This window comes from Apaloderma vittatum, unplaced genomic scaffold (assembly GCF_000703405.1).
Source record: "Apaloderma vittatum isolate BGI_N311 unplaced genomic scaffold, ASM70340v1 scaffold430, whole genome shotgun sequence".
NCBI lineage: Eukaryota > Metazoa > Chordata > Aves > Trogoniformes > Trogonidae > Apaloderma > Apaloderma vittatum.
Window position 1 is genome coordinate 301,086 of NW_009696016.1, and position 21,874 is coordinate 322,959.

Consider the following 21,874-nt stretch of genomic DNA (forward strand, 5'->3'; position numbering starts at 1 on the left):
AGGGAAGAACCAATAGGGAATATCTTATTTATTCACATTGTGCAAGATGACTATCCAGGACAATCTGCAGTTGTCTTTTTAGGCACATAAGGCAAGGGTTCCCTACGTACCTCTCCAATTGGCAAGATAACTTTCTCTGGTAGCAGCTTGAATAAATGAATAAAAACTGATTGACTACTGGGATCTCTTTTTTTTCTCAAAAAACAAGTTTGAAGAAAATGTCAGACTAAATTAACAGTCTACAGTGCCTTCTTGAGGTTGTCAAGGAAGTCGGAGATGACAGGCTTCCAAATACAACCCAGAGAAAATGCCACTGTGAAATTGTATAATGTGTCTATAAATACAGCTTTTAAAATAAGTCTAAACTCCTATGAAAAAAAAAACAAAACGATATTGATCAAACCAGGGCTGAGGGTGTTATCCAGCATCTCGTCTCAGGCAAAAGACGTGTCAGGCAATTCTCAGAACTATAAGACCTCTGCAATATATATTCCTGAGTAAACTTCACTTGGTTCCTGTTCCCCTATGCATAGCATTTTCAGACAAATCTGTAGCAACTCTGGATTGATTTAACACATGGGTAATGTCTCAAAAATTTCTGGTATAGTAACTGTATGTTCCTGAAATTCTTTCCCATGTTTCACAATACTTGCTGTGAAAAACTTTAGAAGATATACAGTTTAATTCATTTTGATTACAGGTGCTTTCTCTCACTGTAAAATTTGTTTTATTTACTTTCATCATATCTCTTCCTTTTTATAACTTTGTTACATAACTACATTTGATTTGTAAAACTAAAATACATTTGATTTTTATTATAGGAAGTTCATAGTTTTCTTTGCTTTTCTCAGAACATCTTTTATTTCAGTAATTTTTTTCCTTACAAAAGTCAGGACCAACACTGTATGCAATAAAGTTCTTAAATACAGTATTGAACATTTGCAATACACATCATTCTATTCCTTCCATAAGCTGCCTTCCAATTTACAGTTCTAGCTTTGCTTGTTATTTCGCAGAGGAAGCTGCTGCTGCACAGTTAGCTGTCTGCAGTATCTCTTTAGAAAGGATAGTCATTTTACAACCTGATGGTTCCCTGATTTGCATTTATCAATAATAAATTGCAGCTAACATGATGCCTTCCATTACACTTCTATTTTTTTCTTTTTACTTTCTCTGAAGCTTCAGAAACATATACTTCTGTGGCTCAAACTAAACTAGTTAAAATTTTGCCTAGAAATGCTCTTAGTCTCCTATGTTTTCTTTCCTGATCATTTATAAGTGTGTAAAACCAGGTAGGCACTACTGCCAAAAGTAAGGGACTCTGCTACAAGCTGTTGCATAATATGGAAAAGGACTTTTACTTCTATGAGAACCTTGGCAATAATGTATAAATTACAGAAAATCAGATTTCAAGGGAAGTAGGCAATCTCATAGTTTGTTAAACCTACGTCTTTAAATGATGGTAGAAAGCAATATCATGATTCAGTGTGTTTAGACCTTGGTTATTAAAAGTCTGAATCATAGTATCTATCATTAGCCTTCTAAAAGGTGTCTGGACCTTCTTGTAAGGTCAGCAACCAAACCTATGTTTACTTCCAGAGGTCCGTTCAACCCACCTAAGATCATTACCCAGGGCAAGTTGGTGGAGGCAGCTGGTTACTTTAAAATAGACACCTAACTTCCAAGCAGGAAAAGTGCTAGGAGTTAAAAACCTACCCACTTATTATTTAGGGATCTGACACAATGACAAGTGACTACTCAAGGTCAGAATTCAAACAACAACAGCCAGCTCACAAGAAGAGATAGATGTGATGTGGGAAAAAGTATCACAGTATCTCTTCTTAAATGTGGCAAAGAGGGTACTGTTTAGGAATTGAACCACGACTCTTTCCTGGGAAAGAAGATGGGGTCAGATAACAGAATTGCTTTAAGATGTGCAAAATAATATAAAATAGCTGCTAATGTATTTATCAAGCGGTATTGTCTTCTTCCAGTATCCTGCATTCATATCTCTGATTCTTGCATGTGAAGTCCAAATGTCCTTTCATATTAATTATACTGTCCCTATGTCCACAATTTTCCTCAAATAAAAGTAACCTTTTAAAGAGCTTTATCTAGATTTTTCACTTCTGATATGCTATGCTCAGTATGAGATCAAAACATGGAAGTTAAAGGTCACTTCATATATGCTGGTGGTTGGGAGATCTGTGCTGATATTCAGTGCGTGGAGCACACTGCTGCATCTGATAAGCAGTCTTCTCTCTTCTAGGCCATTATCCAAAACTGAATTGTTCAGCTTCTCAGAGAGAAGCACAAACCTGAAGAATATTTGGAAAAAATAAGGTCAGGACCTTAATCTTCAAGGAATCTTAAAGCAAGCCTATTCCTTCTCCATGGCCACCTCCACCTGGGCTTAAGGAAGGATGGTTTATAGTTACTTTATCTGAAATGTGTTTACACCTTCAGCCCATGGGATTCCCAGGTCTGATGGGAGAACTGTTACTTCCCAACTGTGAGAGATTTAGTGCTCAGGAGGGTTGTATCTGTTCACATGGTTTGGTCTTAGTAGGAATTAAAGGGATAATGAAAACAGTTCAAGCAGTATCTGAATCTGTAAAGGTGAAACTGTTCTTTCTACTTTCTTCTTGTACTCTTACATAGAATTTTTAGGGATTAGTTTTGCATATGTGCCTAAATTTGTAATTTGCAAATAGCAAAAAGATTAATTAACAAAATCTGAGGTATGCAGAGTATTTATAAGACATCACCCTAGTACTTAAAAAAACCTGAAAGAATAAAAATACTTTAGTTAAAAGGAAATGCAGCTATGTAAAATGGAACTATGGAAACAGAGATGAAGAAAACTTAAGAGTCTGAACTCTGAAATACAATAAAGCATGAGATGACATCTCTAAGGAAAATAATTTTTTAAAAAAGAGAATTAACCTTGTATGCTTTATTTTGGGGGTCTTCAAAATTTCTGAAAATCAGAGTTGGTTTATGTCATCCCTTATGCAGATCTTAAGGTTAAAAAAATTGATTTGCTACTGATATTTATCTTGAAAAATGCCAATTAAGAAATTGAAACAAACTCATATATCCCTACTTTTATAGTCTTTCCCCAGTCTGTCTGGAAAAGAGATTCTTATGGGGGGCAGCTGGAGTCCAATGGCAAGAGAAGAGCACGTCTGTCACATTGGAAGGTTTGACAGCCCGTCTGTCTCCGTTCCTGTATTTGTGAATTTAGAAACTTCTTCTGCTGTTGCATTCATTGGGGGCCAGAACACTCTTGGGCAAAAATCCACAGCTATAATTAGGGATTTAATTTTAATGTAGTTGAATAGTCAATCCTGAAGCCAGTTATTAAAATGTCATTAGTTGACACAGAAGTTAGCATATCTGCCTAATGTCTGCTAGCAGAAGCTACAGAGACCAACCCAAATGAGAATTCTGCCTGGGGAAGAGACGCAGCAACACAAGGCATCAAAAATCTCCCTGCCTCTGTGAAACAGCTGGACAGCCTGACAGAAAATTCTCAAGTGTTTCTTGGGAATGACGGGCAATAATTCTGACCCCTCTGTTCCAACGGAAACTGGAAAATATTCCTTTTGAGTAGATTTAGCCGTGGTTAAAACCCAATATAGTTAGAAAACAGCACGGGTGAAAAGCAGACTTTGTAACAAGTAGCCCTGGGGATCTCTATATGCAACAAGTATGAAATTAGTTCTGTATTTCATGCGTAACTCATTCTGACAGCACTCCCAAAGTAAATAAATTTTAATTTGTGTTTTTAATTCAGACATTAATGTAACAGTGAGGCTTAGAGAACTAAGCAATCTGGATTCAAAGACTTAAAAGAAGAAGGGCAAAGAGATCTCAGTCAGTGGCTAAAAGTAGAGAAACTAAAAGTAACAGCAAAGCTCTTAGTAAAAGTAAATTTTTGCTTGTAAATATTTCAAAGAACACAATAGAAGTTAGGTGCTGTTATTGAAAATTATAATCACAGATGTATATTTAATAATTATTTTTCCCTAAATCGTGAACTATGACCTTTCTTGACCTCTTTGTCATCATGATCATGAGTAATACCAAAGTAAATCTAAAATCTAAAGACTTTAGAAGTCTTCACTTTTTAATTCTGCTTTGGCATCACACTAAGAGTTCTGCAACTTTGATCCATCAAGCAGCGTTGCAAAACCATCTTGAAAATGCATGAAGCCAAGAACAAAATCTACTCATCCAGCCTTAGAGCAATGATTAAAAAAGCCCTAATTATAGTATAGTCACCCGCCAAAATAAATTACTCATTCAGGGTGAGGGGATGAGAAGAAGTTTTTAGGCTTCCTTCAGGAAGTGACAATTGTCTTGAATTTTAACATCTATGTACTGCTTTCTCTCTGGGAGTTTTATAAGATGGTTGTAAGAATTTTGAGAAAGGGCTTTTTCAGTTTTAAAATATTCTGTACTTATATATTTGTACTGCAAAAGATGTTTCATGACATATGAAAGAATGCTTTCAATGGCATGTACAGGTGACCAGAAATGCTAGAATAAAATAATTTCATAAGAAGACACCAATTGGTTGGATGTATTTCCACAACACAGTGATGTGTGGATCTGGCAGCACAGTGAAGTGAGGGCATGGTGACACCACATGCCACAGAGTTTAGGAGGTCCACAGATCCTGCGTTTAGGAATCCTTCCTCTCTTCAACATCCACTGCACACAATACTAAACCCTTCAGAGAAGACATCTGTGACCTATTCACATGGCCTGTGTTGACCATGAAAATTTAATGCAAAATTTGAGAGACTGAGGATCTTACCCTGCTGGTTATATTGCCAGTGTGTTGGACCTGTACTAACCAATATCAAAACCACAGGCTTTCTTTGCTGACCCCTGAGGGGCACCACTTACCACTGATCTCCATCTCGACATTGATTATAAACAGATATAGATTATAAACAGATGCTTCTTGATTTATGCGATAAGACTCTAGTCATAAACAAATGGAGCTATCATCAAAAAAATAAAATCTTTGAATCATATGATAGAATATTCATATTATTATTTTACTTTAAAATTAATCTAATTTCTGCCTAACTAAAACTTTGTAAACCATTGCAATCTGTTATTTTTCCAGAAGTATTTGTGAGCTGTTAAAATATCAAATGTAACAACAGTTAGACTTGAGAGTCTTAATTTATTATCACTAGTGAATGACCAATAAAGCAATATGTAGAGATTTAACATTCGTCATAACATTTGCAATTATTGTTCTAATAACTGAAAAATAAGGTTGATCTTTCATTTCCTAGAGTTGTGGCTGACTCACACGGTTTTGACTGATAACTGCGGCAATTCCAAGTTGTATAAACAGTACAGACAGATCAATCTAAATGAGGGTGCTGAATAAGCGGAACCAGGGGTGTATTTGTAGCTCAGTATTGTTTCATCCCGCTCTAAAAATAAGTGTGAAAAGGAATGTCTATCTCATTCTGGGCTCAGAATCTGAGTCACACCATAGCTGGAAGTATTCATTTAAAAGCTTTTCGCTCTGGCATACCTCTCGTTTTCTGGCTGATTGTTCATTCTTACTATAATTCCCTAATTCTTCAGCACCACTTTTAACTTTTCATAATACTTAGGTTTTAAAACTCGGCTTCTTCATTTCTTAGATGACTGGAGCTTCAGAAGCCAAGGACTCCCCCAGTAATAAACACGTTCCTCCACACACTGATGTTTCAGGCTGGCTGGAGACAGGAGCTAAGACAGAATGTTCTGCTCCACAGACAGGGACATAGACCTGGCAAAAAGCCCTTCCTCTCCCTTCCCTGTGTGGAAGGATGAAGGGTGAAGAAGTCCGCTCTGTGCTGCTCTTTGGACTTGTTCTTTGCAGAAGGGGAGAGGGGCTAGGGAGTCTGGTGGTGAAAGTGCTTGGCAAGACCAGGAAGACCAAAGTGCGGGTTGGTCAGTCCCTGCAATGTCGTGCAAAGTGGAGCACATCGTGGGAGACACGTTTATAACTGCATCCCGTGGTTGGGATCACTGGGTGTCAAGCACATTGGTGTAGTGACTGTCAGGAGATCTGAGTCTTGTTACCAGTTCAGGGTGTTGATTCTTCTGCTTCTTTATGACCACCTGAATGCTCTGTCTTCTTTTCTTCCAAAAGGACTTACCTTTTCTCAGGAAGCAAGTTAGGATCTATTGCTTCATCATCAAACACTTCATCAAGAAAATAAAAGCCTTACTACTTCCTGACATAGGTGAGCTCAGGTTAAGAAAAAAAAATAGCTGCTTTGTCCTCCTCATTTTTGCATTTTTGTGCTGCTTCTGACTGTCTGACTTCCTGATCTGGTCTCTGTCATCAGGGCTAATCTCCCCAGTAATTTCATCTGCCTCCTTCTTTGCAGAATTGGGTAGACCTTTATACACAGCTTAGAGGTGTCAAGGAATACTCAGTAATTGCAGTTGTGCAGTGGCTTCCAAGTCCGTTTGGACAGCAAAGTTAAACAGGCTGGGTTAGACCATCTTCAGTGTTCAACTGCACTCTGAAACCAGCTGGGAGCACAGCAGCAAGGTGGATTAAGCAGTGGTAGTTTTTCCACAATTAAACATGCATTCTGCACCACCTGTCTGCTTGAAGGCTTTTAGTTGGGTCCCATGCCAAGAACTTAGCTTAAGCTCTTCTGGCTTAAACTGACCTCTTGGCTTTGTTCTAGGATGGCACTGAACTATGCACATTTTTTAAGTGCAACAAGGAGGCACCTGAGTAAGAAAGCAGCTGCACTGAGCCAAACCAAGGGAAGCTGTAGCCCCATACTCTGTCCCTACTACTGCTGCTTGGTAGATGTTAAGGCAAAAAATATAGGAACAGGAAAGGCAATCAGAGATACATTCTGTGCTTCATTTATCTACGTTTTATGGAACTTTTGATTCAGAATTTGTACGTTTACATTTAATAGGCTTTCATGGGTTTTTTTCTTCTATGACTTTGTATAATTGCTTTTTGACTGTATTTATGGCAGCATCTGACTGTGAATGCCACTATTCTCTTACACTGTGTGAAAAAAACCCCTCACTTCTTCTGCTTGTTTTAAACCTGCTAATTTTATCAGGCATCCTCTTGTTCTCAAGTAGTGAGCAGCCAAGCATCTATTCACTTATTTTCTAGGCACTTTCCCAGGGTTCTCCTCTTTTTATACATATCTGCCATATCCCTCTTCAACTTGTCCCCTTTCCAAGCTGAAAACTCCCAATCAATTTAAGCAGCTCCAACCTTTAATTGCCCTTCTTTAGATCCCCCATGTAATTTTTGGGAGGCATGTACCAGAACGGCAGGCAGTATACAAAAGGGAGGGTGCTATGTGGCTTTGTATAGTGCTATAAAGGTGTTTTCTGTTTTGTCCTCCATTCCTTTCCATAAAGCTCCTAACTATTGGGTTTTTTGGACTGCCAATAAGCATGGGACTTATGTTTTCTTGCAGTAAGCTTTCTTCTTTTTTATTAATTTTTTTTTAAAAAAATTAAACACAATTGAAATTATTTATTTGGTGTGCTTTTTGTCCTTACAGGAGGCTGAACTTCAGTACCTTATGAATATGTCAGTAATAACATCCGGAACCAGCCCTGTCCTTTGCTCAGGCAAGAAGAAAAAGGGCTGCTATCAGAAATTTTTCAAAAAATATTGCAACAAGAGTTGTAGTGTTTAAACATTTAGTCTATGTATTACGCCTAGATATGACAATTACTGAGGCTTTATGGTTGTCTCCCATGATTTCTAAGGCATAGGCAAGGAATTTCAAGATACTGAGAAACTCTTTTTGATAGATGATACAGTTGACATTGATTTTATTTTTTCTTTAATGGAGCATTGCTCCTCCACTGAAATGGCTAGGTATCTCATCCTGTATATTTTTTGCCTTTGGAACTGTTTGGATTCCTTTCGTCTTTTTTGTCATTCATTGATTATGTCAATAGCTATAAACCTGTTTCTTGTTTTTATTTGCACTGCTTATGGAAAAGAATTAAGGATATATATATCTCTAGGTAGATAGACAGATAAATATAAATAGCAACAACTAATGCAAAATTCACTTTTAAATCAATGGTTAATGGATTATAAAGCATATAACTTGTTAGAGGACAGAAGTTTGAAGTTATACTGCATTTTCACTGGAAGAGTGAAATCCTTCTTGGCTCCTAATCTTAAATGTGTATTTTCATTTAATATATTTTTATATATGTCATATTCATATAACTTTCTTTTTGTTATTACTTTTCTCTTTGTCTCCCACTAATGCATACAATCAGTCAAAGTGGAAAAATCTTCAAAATCCAAAAATAGAATGAGCATGTCCTTTATTTAAAACATCTTATATTCTATTCCAGCTATTAGCATTACTGCTAATTACTACTGATGCTCAATTTTGTATGACAATGGCAAAACTGTATCATAGGCAAAAAAGCCAAGGCACTGCACTTTTGGTTTCACAGTTTGTGGCACCTGTGGCACTGATTAACTTTCAGACTGGTAAAATGGCTTAGCTCAAGGAGAAATTTGCTTAATTAAGGAATTCTTTTTTTCAAAATATATAATATTTCAGACATATAATCTCATCAAGAAAGGTAATATACTCTTAAGGAAATATAAAAGTAGACTTCCAACTGAGCACTGCGCTCAGGACTGTTGTTTCTGGAAGTACAGTTTTGCAAGTGCATCAATGTAGATTTCCTTTCCTCCCTTAGATGCCAATTCCTTCTCCCCTGCTTTAACCCTGGGAGTCAGAGAGACCTGGGGGAGGGCAGCTCGCAGGCAGCCATCCAAAGGCACAACTCTAAAATGTAATTTAGTTTTTCCAAATAGCAATAAACCACAGGTCTTTAGGATGTCCCAAGTGGACATTTAGCAGGACTGTATATTTGCCACCTGGAATGCCATCGTAATGACACTAGTATCTGCTGAAAAAGTTCTGCAAAGAGCAATTATATAGCATGTGCTTGAAAATTATATCTCCTGCCAGTTTTTTAAATTTGTATATATGGTAAAATTTCAGTCAGGGCTGAATAATCTGCCCTGCGGATTAACTGTGCGACAGGAAAAGAAACACTGAGGTAGTTCTTCAGAGTCAAATTGTTCCTAGCAAGATTTATCTTAGCTACAGTGTGGCATGAGTCCAGTTCACCTCTTTCCAGAGCCAGTCCAGAGCTGGACGACTCCTGGTTTAATGGTTGGATTTGATGATCCTAAAGGTCTTTTCCAGCCTAAAAATTCTATAATTCTCTGATCCTATGTTCCTTGCCCTGCTGGCATACAGAGTCTGTGTTAAACCTACTGTCATCTCAGAAAATCAAAAGGAAGTCTTCAGGGAGTCAGTTTTTCACTCTGCCATCATCAAGCCCAGAGTGAATATGAGAGCCATTTAACACAGTAAATTTTTCTAGTGCATTACAATTACAGAAACATCTGTTATGAATATAATTTTGCTAAACCACTGAGAAAAATTCAGAGTGTATTCAACAGTTGCAAGGCTGCTCAATTACTTCCCTGTATTGAGGTGGTTGTGGGACTGAACGTTGTAATTCATTGGAAACACATAGGATTAGTAGTACCAGTAATCATTTTTAGACTACCTGAAAAATGCATCTTATGATGTTTTACTGTGCAGATATAACGTATTTCTTTATGTGTCACACATATGTGGTTAAAATAATTTTGCCAGTCGTGACTGTTATTTGATTGTGCAGGAACCATAAATTGTGGGTTAAGAATTAGAAAATGGTCTTACAGTCTACAAATATCTTCAGTAATTCAGTATCCTCATAGATGCTTTTTTCTTTAAACAATTTCTCGTATCTGGACAGCATTTTTAGTTTCCTGAGCTAACTGCTGAAAATCTTCTTGTATTGCATTGTGTTCACTGCCCTTCAATGCAACTTGCACATGAAAAAAGATAACTCTGCATTAAAACATGTTTTCATCTTCTATGTCTTATATTACTCTGTATATTTGCATCTAGAGAGGACTTGCTAATTTTTTATTTTCATTTAATTATTTTAATATTTTATTTTTAGCCATAGTTTTTAAAACAAATCTGAGGTGTCAGTAAGAAACCAGTTTTTAGATCAGATGTGCTAGAAATGCAAACACACAGATGCTGGTAGATAAGATCAGACCATGGTCCATCTAATCCAATAGTCCTTCTGACAGAAAGTACATGAGTCAGAGGAAGTTGCCAGAAATCTCATGAGAAACCAATAGAAGGTAATCTGTCAGGCACCTTAAGTCTTCTTAGAATTCCTTAGTACTTTGAGATAATTTTAAGTCCTAAAGCATAAGGTTTCAACTTTCTTTGAAAATATATTAGTGTTAGCTATTAGAAATCTGGAACTCATGAATAGCAAAAAAATTGACAAATATGAAAAATTAGATAGTGCAAGAAAATCTCTGAATCATTGAACAATTATTTACTTTCTAAGCAGGTGGGTGAAAAGGGGCGAAATGCAGCTGGGGAGGGTGAAAAGGACATAGCATAGTAAATACTTTTATGGTCTTTTTGTTCCCTCAGAAACTCTTGTATTATGACATAAATGTTACAAAACTAACTTGTCCTAATGAACTATTTGATATAAGACAACAGCTCTGATATGTTGCCTATTTGTCAGGTATTTGGGTATGAGGAAGGTTCACTTACCCTGTTAAAGTCTCAGGAAGTGTTAATACAGTACGTACTTGTGACCATGATTTGATCACTAGTGCTATCACTAAGAAAATTAACTCCCATTTAATGAAAAGTGAATATTTAACTTCACAGAAAACATTCTGAACTATTTTTTATATTAGTTAAGGAACCAGATCCTACCTCAAATAATCCCGTTAATCAAAGACAAAAGAAGAAGCAGCAGCATATGAATTTCTGCAAATTTACATGTTTAGTCCTTTTCTTTTCTTTCCAGACAACTATTACGGCACTCCGAAGCCTCCAGCAGAACCAGCTCCATTGCTGTTAAATGTGACAGATCAACTCCTCCCAGGTGCCACTCCGGGGGCTGAAGGCAAACGTAAAAGGAATAAGTCTGTGAGCAATATGGAGAAGACAGGTATTGAACCACCAGAGGAAGAAGAGGAAGAAAGACCTGTGGTCAATGGAAATGACGTGACAGTAACACCAGGTCTGTTCCTCCTTCTTACTTTGCAATGCATTTCTGTTATTCACACAGTCCTCAGTTACCTCCTTCTGCAGTGAGAATGTGTGTGCTCAGGTAAGGATGTTCTTGCAAGACTGAAGGCCAGGAATTCTGAATAATAGGATTTTTCTGAAGCCTGAACCAAAATACTTAACCTCCATTTTGGGGAGTCATTTTGCTTTACCTTAGCTAGTGTAAAGTATCTGTGTCTGAACTAGTTCCTTTGAACCCTCTTTGTAGACCAAAGAGAAAAATACTTGCTTCCTGAATACAGTTCATGTGACCTGGTTTAGATTTCTAGGTTAGGAAATCAATCACAAGTGCCTGTCTCTCCACTGACTATAGAGAGAGTCTAGAAAACTGTAATTTTGTCAGATTAATCTAATCTCATGTTTTGGGTCTCCTTGTTCTCACATGGTGATACTCACAAGGGAATTCACTACACTAGTGAAGATCTGTAAACTGTTATGAAATCTTAGCAAGATTGTGGAAGAATAAAATTGTCATATTAATGAATTTGAGGCATTGCTGATGAAACATAGCTGATGATACTTCAGGAGGGACCCCTTACAGCAATGTTCCAGAGCCTGCATAAAACTGATAAAGGTTTCAGATTTGCAGTCCTAAAAGGCAGCTGGTTTAGCCCTTGCATCATAGTTCTTCGGGAAAAAAAGGAGTTCGAGATGCCGATTGGCATCCTGAGTGAGAGAACTCCAGCCTTTTCCCAAGCAGGTGATCAGCTTCCCTTTCAACATTTTAACAAGTCATCAGTTTGCAGTACTTAAAAATTTTTATTCTGAAATACCATTTAAGAAATGATTTGTTGTTGTTCAGGTAGGAAGTCAAAGAATCCAGACTTGTATATCTCTCTGAGAAATTATTCACACAGAAGTCTGCAGTGACAGTCATACGGATGAGAAGATAAAATGGAATATTGCAAGTTCTCTAAATGTGTAGGTTAATGGGGGGAAAAAATTCCATTACCTAATCTTCTAAGCACTAGGAAAAGAATTTACATACTGCAGATTCTATATATACTTTTTTTTCCTTCTGCTGCATTAGAAAGTATATTGAATTGAATGTAGAATCATAGAATCTTCCAATCAGGGCTGTATTTGCCACATCCTTCTCTGCAGTTGTTGCTGAAGACTACATGTAAGGGCAAATCCCTGTGGAGAATCCACTCTCAGGTACAAGGTGGGTCGAAGCAGGGGGTGAAGTGAGAGTGGATCTCATTCTCCCATCTCCTCTGGCCAAAGGGCTGCAGCATTACTTCTTGTCCGTTACCAGCCATGCTCTGTGAGCCTCTCTCATTGCGCTGATGCTTAGTGCCTTTCCTACACAGCTAAGCAGAAAAGGGCGAAGCCTAGAAATCCTTACGTAAAACATCAGCACTGGCTCCGTTGCCAGGATACTTCCACAACGAAAGAGGCAAAGGCAGGATTTGGTGTCTGGTGTGTATTGTAGAAATCATTAGAGAGATCATTCCTTGCAGTTATTCAAAACGTACCACAGAAGGGACCTTTGCTGAGGAGCAATTTCCAGGGCAATATGTTTCGGCTCGAATGGATCAAGAGGCAACATTTGCCTGCTTTTCCCCTTGCGTTGTACACCTATAATTTGCTTCTCCCAGGTGAATTCTATGTGAACAATGACTAGGCAGCATCCAGGAAACAGGCACTGCCATGTGCTGTTACGAAATGAAATACATGAGCAAGGGTGTAAGACAGCCCCCCTCCTCCCCTTCCTCACCCCCACACAGTGACGCCTGTAGGTGTGGCCAGCAGAACAAGCAGTGCCTGTATTGGCTCTCATGGTTTCATAAGCAGGGTTTTGTTGTTCAGTTACACTGATTGAAGACTTTGAGGATTGTGGCAAAGCAGCTCTGTACATACATGCTGTGTGCCTTTTGTTGGGCGGTGCAACTCCCACGGACCCTGCTACTGCAGTCATTTACTCTGTGAGCTGACAGAGCCTTAGCTACCTCAGAAACGTGCGTGCATTTGTAGTTTGTGTCTTTGAACAATCAGGAAAACCAGAATATGTGAATTTATATGGTTTTAAAAAAAAAAAAAACTTGTGGTAAAGGGAGCAATCTCATATTTATGAAGAAGCAACAAAGGCAGGATATGTCTTATTTCCAGTTCTGTTAGAAGGTGTATTCGATTTAAAATGCTGCACTTCTAACAGGAGTCTTTCATTAAATATAAGACCCTTGGGACATCTGAAACATTGATACATTTTTTGTAGATTCTTGGCAACTTAATGCCTTATTGAGTGCCAAAGATATCAGAATCTGCCAGCTGAAGGACCACTCTAACACCTAGGACTGCTAAACTGAAGCAGTAAAAGATCTAAGATGAATCTGAATAAAATAAACCTATCCTTATCTGACCGGTATGTGACATTTGTAGTTGCAGAGATCTTCGTGCTTTGTGTTTATTTTCAGTGTCTGTTGAGATAACCTGTGCATCTTTTGAGATTTATTAGTAAGAATCCTTTTTTTTTTTGGTTCACTTCCATGTATGCGTTCAAGGACAGGTTGGATGGGGCTTTCAGCAACCTAATCTAATGGGAGGTGTCCCTGCCTGTGGCAGGGGGTTGGAACTGCATGACCTTTAAGGTCCCCTTCCAATCCAAACCATTCTAGGATTCTATGATAGGCACTCAGATTTCCCTGCAGACAGTTTTGTATGGACAGACTGGAGATCATCAGGCACAATCCGTAACTGTATTCTTGTTAATTTGTGCTGCCTAATGTGTTTCTTCTTTCTGATTTTTGTCACTTGTTCTCAGTCGAGAACCCAACAGCAATCGTTCTAATTTCTTCAGGATGGGTCTTTTGGCCATTTTGGAATGGAGCACACCCAGTACTTCATCTTGGATCAAGTTCTCTCAGGACAAAATAGTGTTAATTGGGAGATGGGATTTCTTTCATCCAACTTTAAATTGTATGCCTAAATGCCTTACTTTTAGTTTGAGCTATTTTTCTCCTCTACTTTTGTATGAAGTAAGGAGAAATGGGCAATTCCAAGAGTAAGAGATCTTAGCTGGTTTAGATACCCGTTTTAGGGGATCACCGCTGCAATCTACAGTGCTGAATTCAGCCTACAGATAAACAGAAGCCTAGATGGTTACATTTAAGTGAAGAATTCTACTACTTGCCAAGCAGCATATGAGAGACACAGTCTATAGGTCAGCTCTTAAGATGACCAAGTCTGGAGTTATCATTTGATTTTTCATATCTAGTGCAATTACTCACATTACTGGGCTTCTGACTCCTCTGGATTGGATCTATGCCATTCACTGGCTTGGGTGAGACATTTTGCACCCACGAAGCCTTTCCTGATGGACACTGCATTGAAATGAACGATTTCTGCAAAACTGATGCCTTGACAATAGAGGTAAAAAGAGTCTTGGTGAAACTACAACCTGCTTGTCAGACAGTCAGTTTTCACTGCTGTTGCTGTTCATTTCTGCAGAGAATCAAGTCAGTCATCCTCACAATCCTCATCATGGTTTGGCATTGTGTTGGTCATCTCACATTTGCTTCACAATTCTAACTGATTAAGTATGTATCATCCAAACTCCAGAAGAACGACTCTAACATTGGGAGAATGCTTATGGATGTGCACTATTCTAACATTACTTGAGCGACAATAAGTTGCACCCAGAGAATTAAAGTTCTGGCAGGCTCAAATTAATTGAGGGATAAGATATGACGTAAAGTTTCAGAATGATCGTTCTATGCCTTAAGTTGATAATGAAGCAAAAGGCTAGAGTCCCTATGCCGTCAATTACCATGCAAGGTGTGGTAGTCCCAGGCAGCAGGTTAAGTTTTTCCTTCTGTTATTACACAGCAAAGACAGACGGAGGCATGAAAATAACACACATGGCATTCAAGAGCCATGAGGTTTTAAAAAATACATTGATGTTTCTGTTGTAGGTGTGTTCACTAAATTCAATTTATCACAGCTAGGTCATAACCTGTGACCTACGAATACCCTGTGCTCACTCAGCCTCCATGTCTCCTGCGTTTCTTCCCCGACATGAGCTTCCTCTGTTCTTCCTCTGTTAGTCAGTGGGAATGGTGCCTCAATGCAAAGCACCAAACCCTAAATATGGCTACAGTTCTGTGGGAAAGGGAGCAGCTCCAAAGCTGCAGAGTGATATTTTCACAGGAAAATAGATGCATATAGCTCAGCAAACATGAGTTACACTACTCTTGTATCCAGTAGTTAGTTAAAATGGATGGACTGTTTCCTGTGCAGAATTTAACAAATTAGTCATTTAGATGCAGTAAGGGTATAAAGAGCTGCAATATTTTCTTTAAGAGCTGCTAAATCCACTCCATAAATTACCATTTAATAATATTTCCTTTAATTTGTTCTCTGCTGATATTGCTTAGGTCATTTGAGTTGATTCTTTCGGAAGAAAAGAAAAAGTTTTTAAACTTCACTGCATGAATAATCTACAGCACTAAAATAAAGGAATAAAGTGACAAGGCTGATGAAGGCTCAATTTCTGAGACTGTGACAACAAAATTAGCAGTTTTGTTGGTTTTGTTTTTAATGGTCACCATATTGTCTAAGAGCTATATAGAAAATACATGTTATCAAACAGTAACATTTAACTCCTGGTATTTGGAGTTGGAGTACTACAGAGATGAACTTACAGTATTTAATTATAAATATTTATTTTTAACATACATATTATCTTGTTCTCAAAGTTCTTTATATTCCACATATGCAATATGTGCGCTAGTGCTTTACTTGTGCCTATTCTGTCATTTCTCAGGACACTCGCTCTTGAGATACTGTGCTAAACTGCTTTTGAAAACTGAACCATGTAATCTGTTTTATAGAGAGAGGGCAGCCCTAGGAGGCTATCTGACTTGTTGTAAAGTCAATTGATTGTTTTTTTAGTGACAAAAATACTTCTAGACTCATATTATGGTACAATTTTAGGATCTTTTTTATATCACATATTGTCTGAGGATAAAGTATTAGTGCTACTGTAGTATTTCAAGCTTTACTTGTACATTTAAGATACTGCTAGTTTTTAACCAGAACTATGGTGTTTTATTGAATGAAACTTTACACAGGAATATATATGAACAGAAGGAAAACCAGTAAGGTGAATATCTACCTTACCTGGAACATGTGAATGATAGATGCATATAACAAAAGATGACGTCGTAGGGCTGTATTCCAGAGAAGTATAACTAGAATGTCCGTTGTGTAAAACATAGTATTATTAAATGGCATTAGGCTATTCTACCTTAATTGCTTGGGTTTTAGTCATTATGATGCCTTCTCCAGTATCAAAGTAAGCTATTAAAAGATAATGATCCAGTAATTAATAAATCATAAGACTGGCTTTAAAATAATTAATTTTTTAAATTGTTAAATGAGCATCAGGTTCCTTTTTCCTTGCTGTATTTTGATAGCAATCTCTATCTTAGACAAGCTCAGAATATTTCTTCTAATCCTTAAGGCTTAGTGTTCACATTTTTTCTGACATCATGATGGCTGCGATATGTTAATATAGTTACTGAAATCAAGAATCTGACATCTTTAAACCTGTTGAAAATAAATTCTTGAGGAAAAAACACATTGCAGATATGATGGTAAAAAGGCAAGACTCAGCAATGTCATCACATCTGTGCTTTGTCAGACCATTTGGCCTATCATTGCCATTGTGTGTGGTTCACCTGTGCTCCAAATTTATTTGTTCTACTGCTTCATATATACCGTGTGGCCTTATGTCTTATCTTCAACTGGATCAGTACAGCATTCTTCCTGTAGTAGAAGCGTGGTCAAGACTGCAGGTGGCCTCAGGAATACAACTGTCCTGGTTTGAGCTGAACCGAACCAACTCACATATCTGCCAAGGGTGCTTGAGACAGATGAGAACTTACTTTTGTTTTGCAGAGATAAGAACAAAAGCCCCAAATAATTTATCATCAATTACACTGTCCTATTGTCAGGAGAAGTGGAGACCATATATTCTCTCTGCTTTAGCTGAAGGTGAAAGGACCTGTATCGCATATGCTTACTCTTTCTGCCTATTATGATGCTCATTTTTATTTTGCAATAGTATCATTATTGACTGAAGATAGTGGTTAGACATCCCTCATGTGTAGGGCGTGTAATACCACGTAGTTCAAATATGAGTTAAGATTTAGTAACACGAGCTGCATATGGCTGTAGAGCTATAGACCATTACCCTGTTCAAGACTGGATCTACTTTTCTTTCACACTCTTTTAAAATGCTGCATGTGTCAGTGTCAAAAGTCTTTTTTTAAGATCATGAAAGCTATATCTACCATTTCTCCCCAACAAGCAGCACCTGTTACTGTCATGTAAAGAAACAAGATTAGTTTGGCACAATTTCTTCCTGAAAGAAACCTTGACAATTATTTATCGCTTTTAAGGAGCTTACATGTAGGTGGTTTGATTGCTGGTCCCAACACCTTCTAGGAATTAGAACAATGTGAAGTTACAGTTTCATGGGTCATCATCCTCCTTTTTTACAAAAAGATGTAATGATCTAACCAAGAAAGTTATTTCAAAGGCAATTTAGGAGCTCGGAAATTGAGACATAAAACTATCTAAAAACCTAAATCATAGATACTTTGGTGAAAACAGGACTGTGTCTGACCTTTCGAAGTTTCTTTTCTCCATGAAGTCTCAAGAGTACAGCCATTACTGCCCATGAGTCTGTTTCCTTGGTTCCCTCAGTAGCCTAGGTTTTACTTCATCAGGTTCTGCCAAATGAGAATAGCTGCTTTATCTAAGTTTTACTCAACCTGTCCTCTGCCCACTGTACTCCATGTTCTTTAGACCCATTGCTGACGTTAATTATGTTAGTCATATAATCACTGGTAATTTTTCTGCGGCAGTGACTGAGGCACAAAGAGTGCTAACTGCCTTGGGTTTCTTTTATGTGTCATATACTATTAGCTTTCCTGGTTGGCTCAAACCAGGATACCTTTCTTCCCACATAGTGAAATGAGTCTGATATTGGTCTCCTTCTTATTAATGCACTTACAGAAAGTTTCCTTGTCACCTCTATTGTTCCTGACTATGTCACATTTTCTAGACTTTTCTGCTTTGCTCTTACATGCCCATGTTGGTTTTCTGTGTTCATCCTTAACAATGCAATCTAGTTTTCACCTTTTGTACAATTCTATCTCATGTAGCAGACTATCAAAAAGTCATGGCTTAATCAAAATGATCTCTGATTATACTTACTATTTTTCTTGTTTGTTAGAACTATTAGTGCTTACATTCTTAGTATTGTTTATTTAACCTTTACCAGTTCTGTTGAACTCACTTTGCCTTACCTTTGCTTACCATAACTTCAAATTTACTAATTCTGTGGGTTTATTAAATCTAGGATTTTCAGGGTCACTGTTGTTAACTTTTTGTTGCTCTTCTTTCTTGCTGCCCTAAGCATCACAAATTAGATCATTTCACTCAAGTCGTCTTCCACCTCCTACGTGTTTGACCTGAGTATCGGCATAGTTTCGTACTCTGTATGCACTCTTTGTTCTTTAAGAAATTGTCATCTTCTTGAACTTTATTGTAGACTACATTGTTGATTTCTTTTAAAAATGTACTTTCTCCTCTTTTTGTTTCTTATTTTATAATTATCCACAGGTTTCAATATAGTCCCTATAGTATTATTTGGAGTAAGTGTGTGTACATTTTTTACTATACAAAACCATACATACTTCCTTCATTCCTTACATATCTTTATGGACAATCTGTGGTAGTATCAGTCTAGTCTCTGTTACACCAAATTTGTATTGTTTTGATTAAATACTGGTGTACGACTTCACAGTTTGTTCTCCGATATTCATTGTCTATGTTTGTTGATGAGTTTATGTCATTAGCTTTCAAGTAACCTAATGTAAAGCCATGCTCACTAGGTCTCAGATTCATCTCCCCTCATTTTAGCTATGTAGAAACTGAGCAACTACCTCAATCATGACTGAATTTGGTTACATAACTTAACATGTAAGGTAATTTCAGCCATCTGACTAAGATCCCATCAGAGTCAATGGAAATTCAGTCCATACATTAAAATTGTGAATTTATTTTAGTTGCACTTCATTTGACCAAAAGTAGGTATCTGACTATTTTTTCAATGAGATCAGGCTTCATTTAAGCAACAGAAAAAAAGGATATATGGATGAAAACTTCTGTTATCTGCTGAGGTAACAGGTTCCTGCCACATTTTTTCAAGGAATAGTTACTAGATAGGTATGATAAAACACAGCATATGAACACATACATAGTAGACACAGCATGCAAGCACATACATAGACAGATATATTCACCTCCAAGGGTGAAGGAATCTCTTTAGCAGGACAAGTTCTCTCAACCGTCTTCTGTTTGAGCTAGTAGTAGTCAAGAAAAGATGGTATTTTCTCCACTGTCATTAACAGTTATGTACTTAGAAGTCCTCCTATGCGATACTCATTCATGCAGATGAACGTGTAGACTCGTACGCATGGAGGTAAATGTTCAACAGTGTGGGTAAGGAACATTTAGACTCTTAATATTGCACACCTGGCCCCTATTCAGTTGATTTTTTGAGATATCTTTATGGTTTTGTCTTATGTTTGTGTTCAGTCGATTTTTTAAGTTAATACTTAACTTTTTTTGAGGTATCTTTATGGTTTTGTCTTATGTTTGTGTTCAGTAGATTTTTTAAGTTAATACTGCACTTGCTTAGCTAAAAGTATGTGGAATGAACAGGGGGAACTGATCATAGTAGAGATACTGTTGGAAACCCTGTTTTTTAATTTTTGACTTTATCGAAAGTAAAAGCAATAAAAAGTGAAAGACCAAGTACTGAAAAAGACAGGAAAGGAATACTCCTTCTGGAATATGTTCTTGGTCACAGTGAGACATAACCACATTGAATATAGGAAGCATTTGGCTCTGACTGTGGGAAACTAAACCTCCCACAGATTATATTGGTAATGAAATCACAGCCACTTTCTGTACAGTTAATATATTGCTATGACTTGACAGATGTCATATTGATCTCTTTGATATATGGATATAGGTAAAGCAATTAGTGTATATACTTTTTTTTAATTGAAAAGGGTCTGCCGTCTGTAGTAAAACAGCAGGGTAGTTGCTTTATGCATGTATAGTTTGAAAAGTTAAGACACAAGACAGTAGCACTGCTGGATATAAAGCTACCTTCTGCTCAGTGCTAACTGTTGGTCTGGAAGGACCACTGGGACAAAATGAGCCAGAACTCTCTGGCTTGTTTCTTAGCTCTTTATTAGTTTCTCGTTTCAGCTTCGGTTTATTGCTGTATTTGCTTTTATTGTGTTCCAGATAAAATGCATGATCAGAAGAACCCTTGTGTAAACACAACAGGTTTTTTCTTTATTTCAAGGTTTGCATTTTACAGAGTATTTCTTGGAGACTTGTACCTGATAAATTCTCCATTATTAAGTTGGATACACATAATCTGTAATTCTTCTTCTCTTGTAGAATCCAGTGAACATGAAGAGAAGAGTACAGGTGCCTCGGGTGAGGTATCTTCCACCCAACCTTGTCCTGCACCAGGATATACTCAGCCTGAAGAAGCGAAGGAGGATATGGATGTAACAAAGCAGACTAAACCTGAAGAGAATGATGACTTGGGCCCACTGCCTGATAACTGGGAAATGGCTTATACAGAAAAGGGGGAAGTCTACTTTATTGAGTGAGACTTATTTCTTCTCTTTCTAACAGCTGCATTGTAAACTGGGTGGGAAAACAGTTTGCATGGTGGAGTGGAGCTTTGCACTCCTTGTTAAAACAGCAGAAGCATTCTGGCTGTCGAGGCTCCCGAGAGCTGGTGGCAATCCCTGCATTGCTCACTTACACTGAAGCACACTGGGGTTTAAGACAGCTAATTGTACCGCTTAGCCCTTTGATGGCAGCAATTAAAGCTATTGTTTCTTCTGCTGAAAGCCAGACTTTTCTGATGTTCTGATGCTAATGGGAAAGTAGCACGATCACTGGGTTCTTCTTTCCTAAGGTGGACAGAGGTGGAGAGGATTGAGTTTAGGCAGTTTAAGGAAAGAAAGATAGTCAGGCTAAAAACAAGCTAGTGAACATTAGAGGGAGGCCATGCTATATTTATAAATAATGAAATAAATGAGTGGACAATAAGGGGAATTAATTATGTGTAGAAACTTCTTCCTGTTAGTAGGCTGTAGATAGATAGCTGTTGCTACTGTTGCTAATTAGCCAACTCACTGAACAAATGGATAGGAAAATTGTTTTTTCTCTAAATACTGTCATTAATAGACATTACTAGAATCAGAACACAGCAAATGAATGAGTTCATATAACATCGTGTTCCAAAAAAAAAAAAAAGAGCAAGGAATAGACAACATCTTCATCCCCAGAACAACACTGCAGAGGTAGTAGTAAGTAACATTTGTGTTTGGTTTAAGGAGCTGCCTCAAACGATTTGGTGTGCTAGCCATTATTCTGGATATTAGTAGGTAAAAATAACATTTGGTGGTGTTACTTCTGCTTTAAGTCCCTTATTTCATGTAAAATGTTATGATTACTACATGAAGTGTAAACAAATAATAAGATAAAGTTTATGCATGTGATTTTTCAGGGACATTGGCATGACCAACTATAGCTCGTGGCATACACAA

General features: G+C 37.5%; 1 protein-coding gene across 1 annotated transcript in view; it reads left to right on the forward strand.

Moving 5' to 3' along the window:
• LOC104276692 (membrane-associated guanylate kinase, WW and PDZ domain-containing protein 2-like) overlaps nucleotides 1–20,926 on the forward strand; it is a gene marked incomplete at its 5' end in the record, with an annotated part of 275,138 nt that extends 254,212 nt beyond the window's left edge. Inside the window, 2 exons of the mRNA XM_009873105.1 lie at nucleotides 10,957–11,172; nucleotides 20,709–20,926. Coding sequence (XP_009871407.1) covers nucleotides 10,957–11,172; nucleotides 20,709–20,926 — 434 coding nt within the window. The remainder of the gene's footprint in view (nucleotides 1–10,956; nucleotides 11,173–20,708) is intronic.
• Nucleotides 20,927–21,874: the final 948 nt, after the last annotated feature.